Source organism: Helianthus annuus, chromosome 3 (assembly GCF_002127325.2).
Source record: "Helianthus annuus cultivar XRQ/B chromosome 3, HanXRQr2.0-SUNRISE, whole genome shotgun sequence".
Classification (NCBI taxonomy): domain Eukaryota; kingdom Viridiplantae; phylum Streptophyta; class Magnoliopsida; order Asterales; family Asteraceae; genus Helianthus; species Helianthus annuus.
This window is the reverse complement of record NC_035435.2, coordinates 156,001,654-156,009,190: the sequence shown is the minus strand read 5'-3', so window position 1 is coordinate 156,009,190 and position 7,537 is coordinate 156,001,654. Positions and strand designations below refer to the sequence as shown.

The window sequence follows — 7,537 nt, the reverse complement described above, 5'->3', positions numbered from 1 at the left end:
TTATTAAACTCTTGCCATGCCTTCCCATCAACCGGGTGACGCATCATACCATCCGTTGAGTGGCCGGTATTATGCCAGGTCATATCTTTTCCCGTGAATCTAGAAGCATACATTCGTCGAAGTCGGGGAGCTAAAGGAAAGTAACGCAACACTTTTTTTGCTACTTTCTTTCCATTTTTCTTTTTCTCCTCCCATCTACTCTCATTACAAACCGGACAATTTTCCAAAGAGGCATTCTCTTTCCAAAATAGAGCACAATCATATTTGCAAGCATGAATAGATTGATATCCCAACCCAATCTTTGTCATCTTCTTCTTAGCTTCACAGTGTGACGTTGGAATATGACTTTCTTTCGGTAATACAACCCTAAAAAGAATTAAAAGTTGGTCAAATGAACTATTTGTCCAATTGTTGATGACCTTAAGATGCATTAATTTTGCTAGAAGTCTAGGGAAGACATGTAGACTCTATTGGTTTAAATATATATTTTTAGTTAAAACAAGAATAAATTAATAAACTTAATTAGGTTTATAGGGACGACATGTCGTTTCTATAAGTTAAACTTTATTTTTTAGTTTTATTTTAATTTTTATATATATTGGTCATTAATAAAATTAAATTAAAATAAAAATATTTTAAGTTATAGAGACAACATGTCGTCTCTGTAACTTAAACGTTTTTTAATGTTTCCAATTCAACAAACTACATAATAAAAAAAAGCAAAAAAAAAAAAATTATTTTCCCGGATATGTCGTCCCTATAAGGTAACCTATCTAAAAAGGCACGAAAACCCTATAAAAACAACATGTCGTCTCTATAGGGTGATCTATAGAAAGGACATGTGTTGTCCTTATAGATGTCGTCCCTATAAGGGTTTTTTCTTGTAGTGTGAATGGAATTTTTTGTTTGTGTTCTTTCATTAAGGAAAGGAACGTGTTCATGAACGGTTCACGAACACAGATAAAATCGACGAAGTTCGATACCATTTTTCGATGTGAATAACGAGAAGGAAAGCGGAACGGTGCATAAACAAGGTGGAGATAAGGTTTTCTATTTTATTTGTTTGAGTAATGAGATAAATAAAAATTAAGGAATATAAAATTTTAGATAAAATAAATAAATGCTAAAAAAACATTTAATGAACAACAGAAACAAACAAATATGTACGAATATTCATGAACGCAATTTAACGAACGAGACATCCGGTTTTTTTTTTTTTATTTATTTAACTAATAGAACGGAATTTTATTTTTCATATCTGTTCATTAACTAACGAATGTAAACAACTTTCCCACCAAATGGTTTACAAACTTTTTTTCTGAATGGAGACCGAACTCACCACAACATTGTCTCAGCGGCCAATGGAAAAGCCACGTAACATGACCCAAAAAGGCGAGTGACGTGGCCCTCTAAATATCCAGTATTGGTCTCCACCTCTCCCCTATATAACTATCCGACCACCATATCAACATTCAGCAACCACAATAACACAAGTTAACAACCTTAATTATTAACATTCATTCCACAACCTTCTTCTCTCAATCATTCATTCTAACATGGCAGCTACTTCAGTCTTCATGGCAACCCCCGTCGCACGTCTCACCACCAACCCTTCATCTAGAAGAACCGTCAACTTTGCTGTCGTCAGGTGCATGTCACAAGATCAACAATCTTCACCGGCACCGAAGAAGGTGAGCACTAAGTTCTCCGACGTGTTGGCGTTCAGTGGGCCTGCACCGGAGAGGATTAACGGAAGGTTGGCGATGATAGGGTTTGTGTCGGCGATGGCAGTAGAATTAACCAACGGTCAAGATGTGTTCGCTCAGATCTCACACGGTGGAGTTTCGGCGTTTGTAGCGACGAGTTTGGTGTTGTCGCTGGCGTCGTTGGTGCCGTTGTTTAAAGGGGTGAGGGCAGAGTCGAAGTCGAGTGGGTTGATGACGTCGGATGCAGAGCTGTGGAACGGGCGGGCTGCGATGTTGGGTTTGGTGGCTTTGGCTTTTACCGAATATGTGACGGGCAGTGCCCTTGTATGATGAGTTTTTTTTTATAAAACAAAGAGGCTACAGGTACTTATTTTTAAATCGTGGTATTAGATGAAAGTTTGAATATCGAATTAGAATGTTTGTAGACATGTACTTTAAAAGCTTGTAAGTATATGTGTAAATGATGAAATGTTTTGATTCATGATAATATATCGACTTATGATGTGCTATACTGCTATCTTACATAATGGACCCATCTCATCTGTCTTGGTTCATGTATAAATCTAACAAACGTTAAAATGTATGTATATAGTCAAAAACATCAAAAGATGCCATTGGCATATAATTTGATATTATGAGGTAAATTCGCTTTATGTAGTTAATATGTAGCTTATTTGGAACTAAATGCTTTAAAAAGAAGAGTATCTCTAATGTTTTAGCTTAGAAGAAACATGTCGAAATTTATTCTACATTTCATCCTACACAGCTTGTAATATATCATACACACCTTATAACATATTCTACACTCTAAATTAATTGTTTTTCGAAAAAATAGATATTTTGAAAGTAAATTACAAATATAATGTAGTTAGTTATTAAAAAGAAGAATAAAAATTAATGATCTATGTAACTTAACGAATATACTCTTACAATAACACTAAATATAAATATTAAATGAAACAAAATAAAGGATTGTTATTAGTTAAAATTTCTTTTTTTTTTCTTAATAAAAATTCTCATTTAAACTCTTCACTAAATGTATATCTATGTAGTAGTGTAAAGTTTTTCATTTTTGTATAAATGCTTAGGTGTTATGTCACAACTAAGTGAATTCCACATACAAATAAGTTGTATTATTAAAAAGTGAAGATGAAAAGACAGGTTATAATATGAACAAATTTAATATAGTCTCATGATTATCAAAATTAAAAAAAGTACTTATAAACTTTTTTTACATTTACATGTTGGAAAAGACTTCTTAACATTTACTTAACATTATATCATTTCATGTTAGACTCATCTAAGCATAATGTTAAGACTAGGTTTAGACTCGTCTAAGAATAAAGTTAAGCACTATAATTAGCATAGAGGGAATGGGTGGAAGATGATGCAAGAAGCTAGGGATGAGTGGTGAAGAAAATTGGGCCATTAAAACTTGGAAACTTTGTTTCTTCTTTCCCATTTGAAACTTGCTTTCTTTTTTCTTTCTTTACCAACGATTGCAACTGGCCACTAAAAGAATTCTCTTGTAGGATTTAATGGTTTTATAAAATAATTTGTATGGTTTTGTGGAAACTTTGTAAGGTGGTGTTTGTTTTTTGGCCAGAAGCACTTCTGGCCACTTATGTCTGCGCCGCGCAGACGTGCGCAGAGGTTTGGAGTCCGCAGCTTGTTTGTTTTCTCGCAGACCTTTCATTAAAAAAGGTCTGCGAGATCTCTTCACCACACAGATGTGGCCTCATGTCTTCTAAGCTCTTCACAAACCTTCTCCTTCAAAAAAAGTAAACCCTAACCTCCTCTCATCCTCTCCAGCCGCAACCACTCCTCTCCCACCCTCTCCACGTTCGTTCACTGCTTCAACTCCGGCAACATCCTCACAAAGTCGGCCACCACATCCCGTCAACCACCTCACGCAGCCGGCCACCATAGCCCGTCAACCAACTCAGCCCCGCTTCGTCGGACACCACAACGTCGACCACCTCAGCCGGTCTCCTTTTTCGCCGGTCTCCTTTCTTTCTTGCATAAGTAAAAGGTACAACATTCAGCCCTTCTGATTTGTAAAGTAAACCTATGATTTTTGCATTTAAAAAGTGTTCCTTTTCTGATTTGAACATAGTGATTTATCAAAAAGTGTTCCTTTTCTGATTTGAACATTTCTGTGTTTTCAGATTTATCAAAAAGCTGTGTTTTCAGATTTGAATATGCATACATGTCTGATTTGAACGGTGGTGTAGTGGTGACGGTGGTGGCGGTGTTGAAGTGGTGACGGTGGTGGCGGTGGTGGCGGTGGTGTAGTGGTGACGGTGGTGGCGGTGGTGTAGAGAGAGATGGATGTTATGTGGGTGTTGTGTGTGTGAGAAGGGGTTTTGTAGAAGTAAAAAAAACAAACCCTCTTCTCCTTGCAGACTGCAGACCTTTGGTCCACCTCTTCTCCTGTAGATGCCTGCAGATGTGGTCTGCAGACTGCAGACATTTTGCATCTGAAAAAACAAACACCACCTAAAAGTAGGTGGTTTGCTACCTTCACAAGTGAATTCACCATATAGATCATGTCGCATTGGAAAACACTAATTAAAATCGGATCAGATCATTAAAAACAAGTAAACTGTATATAGGTTATATTAAAATATCATACACGATATGGCCTTTACTAAATCAATATCGTTAAAGATAGTAGGAGCAAATCAACATAACATATCATAAGCCCGTAACTACAACATGAACAATGATCAAAAACCTCTTTACGCATTACCAGGTGTTGCCTTGAATGAGTTTTTATACAAAGATACTAAAACACACTACCGGCCCTAAGGCTATAGGGTATGAGAGACATGGTTGGGTCATTAATCGCCACGTAGGACCATTAATGGATTGCTACACCACCCCCTTCTCTCATCCACCATGATTCCCATGGATTAAACCATGGCAACCATGAGCCTCCTTTCCTTATTTAATATTTTCTTTCCTTTTCACAAAAATAAATTAAAGTAAGATAATAGTGGTTTGAGTCATGACCACACCCTTAGGGTAGTGGTTTTGAATGATGTATTAGAAGTAGGTAACATGACGCTGATGTAGCGGGTCATAGTGATCATGAGGGTCATGACCACACCCTATAGCCTAACTGAACTCACCACATCTTTTTAAATGTATGTGATTTAAAAATACATGAGTACCTAGTTGTTTGTTGAATCGGGAAAGAGGGTATCACCAAATAAATACACTAAATAAGATTATCGCTTGTTGTAGGAATTTCAAGTAAATTGGATCTTAAATAGCTGTAAACCCCTACACATCTTGACACCTAAATACCTAATTACCACTTGCTTTAGACTATTTCATTGTCAACCAGCAAATCCCATAAACTCTTATAAGTGATTACATGCCCCAACTTTTTTTAATGACAAAGTATTATACTTCTAAATACTGTTATATCTTAATTTTAAAGGATTTGAATCCTATATCTCTGTGATAATTACCACTAAACCAAATTTGTTGAAGAAATTAAAGTAACTAGATAAATATTTAAGAATTTAACTTTATGCAAAGAACCAAGAAAATTCCATGGTCCAAATTCAATAACTCAATTAGTGAAATTGCACATGTAGACCCCGAATTCACCACAACAACGTCCCAGCGGCTAATTCGAAAGCCACGTGACCCAACCCAAAAAGTGAGTAACGTGGCCCTCTTAATATCCAGTCTTTGTCTTCACCCCCCTCCCCTATATAACTAACTAACCCACCGTACCACCTCTACAACCACCATCAACCACTATAACAACTACAAATTTCTTTCATTCTAACATGGCAGCTACTTCAGTCTTCATGGCAACCCCCGTTGCACGTCTCACCACCATCCCTTCATCTAGAAGAAACATCAACTTTGCTGTCGTCAGGTGCATGTCACAACCTTCACCCGACGCTTCCAAAACTCCAGCAGCACCAACTCCGCCGCCAATGAACACTCCACCTCCGCCACCACCGGCGCCGAAGGTCAGCACCAAGTTTTCCGACGTGTTGGCGTTCGGTGGGCCTGCACCGGAGAGGATTAACGGAAGGTTGGCGATGATAGGGTTTGTGTCAGCGATGGCTGTAGAGTTGAGCAACGGTCAGGATGTGTTCGCTCAGATCGCACACGGTGGAGTTCCGGCGTTTGTAGCGACGAGTTTGGTACTGTCGGTGGCGTCGTTGGTGCCGTTGTTTAAAGGGGTGAGAGCGGAGTCGAAGTCGAGTGGGTTGATGACGTCGGATGCAGAGCTGTGGAACGGTCGGGCTGCGATGTTGGGTTTGGTTGCTTTGGCTTTCACCGAGTATGTTACCGGCAGTCCGCTTGTTTGATAAAATTTTGTAAAGATACAAAAAAAAAAAAAAGAACAAAGAGACCATGAAAGTTTGAATATACGGCAAGAAACTGATTAGAATTGGAATGTTAGTAGACATGTACTTTAAAAGCTTGTAAAGTATATTTGTAAATGATGAAATTCCTTAATTTATGAATTTTTCCTAAGTAGATACGTGTGGTTATATGTATCTAGATATGGTAATTGTATCATACAAAAAAATTATAATATATTGTAAAATAGTTTGGCTGAAAGTCTTTATCGAATATGGATGGTGTATAAAACTGGAGTCTCTGACGAGTATACGCAAGACCTGAAACATCTGAGATATATAGAGACTATTAAAAAATATGCGGATATAGGGTCTTATGGGAGGTATCATGCACTTATTTACCCAATCTACACACGCGAATCATATACCCTACAAATATTATATATATCTCTTGTCTATAAGTGTCTTACTTTAATAGGTCTATTGCATGAAAAATTGATTTTTTCATTTGGAATATGAATTTGATAATTACTTATATATGGTATGTTGTGAAATATATACATTTTTCTTATATAAATGTTATAATAAATACATGATAAAACTTATATATGTATGTTATTTAATATTTATTATATTATAACTTATAATAGTTATGTAAAAAAATTATACAATAGTTATCTATCTATACTATATAATACATATTAGAGGGATAATATTAGAATTTGACATCAATTTAGTAAACTTTATTTAATAAACTTTTCATAACTAAAAAGTCATTTAATAAACTCCATTTAATTACTTCTATTTAATACAAACTCAAATGTAATATTTACAAATTATAAGAGAATCTACATTTTTGTGTGTGATGTCACTATGTCTAAATTATGACGATATGTTTTTGTTCCGTCAGAGTATGTTCTCTATACATACTTGGCAAATTTGAGGACGATTTTTTCAGGGGGGGGGGGGTTAGAATGATAATATACAAAAATTCAAAAACCCTAAAATAATAAATATCTATTAATTATATTGATTTTCGAATGCGTATAATACAATAAACATTTTCATTAATGACCATCAATTAACAAGTTTGTTATCTTTAATAAATAATAGAAAGTAAACAACAACAACAACAATAATATTAATTGTATCTGTAATAACATTTTAATGAATCAGACTTAATTATAAGTTTAGGGTATGATTTAATTTTAAACAAATCAAAGGGGTTAGTGTAAGTGGCCTTAAACCTAAGTATTGGAAATTTCAGTTAAAACAAATTGTCCCCTTTGTTTCTAAATTCCAAAACCTACGGCCCGTCCTCTTCCCGTAACCAATGAAGAATAATTAGGATTGATGATTAAAACTATATCTATCTATCCGTTCTTTGGGGCGAAGATGATACTTTACCACCAGTTTAATTGACCTGAATTAAGACCCCACCTAAGTAAGACGCCTGAACTTCAAATTTCAAACTAACGACATGCCTCTTCATTTTCC

At 35.8% G+C, this 7,537-nt stretch overlaps 2 protein-coding genes across 2 annotated transcripts; both read left to right on the top strand.

Moving 5' to 3' along the window:
* The first annotated feature begins 1,474 nt into the window (after nt 1-1,474).
* On the top strand, nt 1,475-2,228 carry LOC110930275 (early light-induced protein 2, chloroplastic-like). The gene has a single exon (XM_022173560.2). The coding sequence runs from the start codon at nt 1,557-1,559 to the stop codon at nt 2,034-2,036; it is 480 nt and encodes a 159-aa protein (XP_022029252.1). The 5' UTR covers nt 1,475-1,556; the 3' UTR covers nt 2,037-2,228.
* A 3,225-nt stretch (nt 2,229-5,453) lies between these two features.
* On the top strand, nt 5,454-6,110 carry LOC110930274 (early light-induced protein 2, chloroplastic-like). Its single transcript, XM_022173559.2, has one exon. It carries the CDS (start codon nt 5,513-5,515, stop codon nt 6,044-6,046), a length of 534 nt encoding a protein of 177 aa, XP_022029251.1. The 5' UTR covers nt 5,454-5,512; the 3' UTR covers nt 6,047-6,110.
* Nucleotides 6,111-7,537: the final 1,427 nt, after the last annotated feature.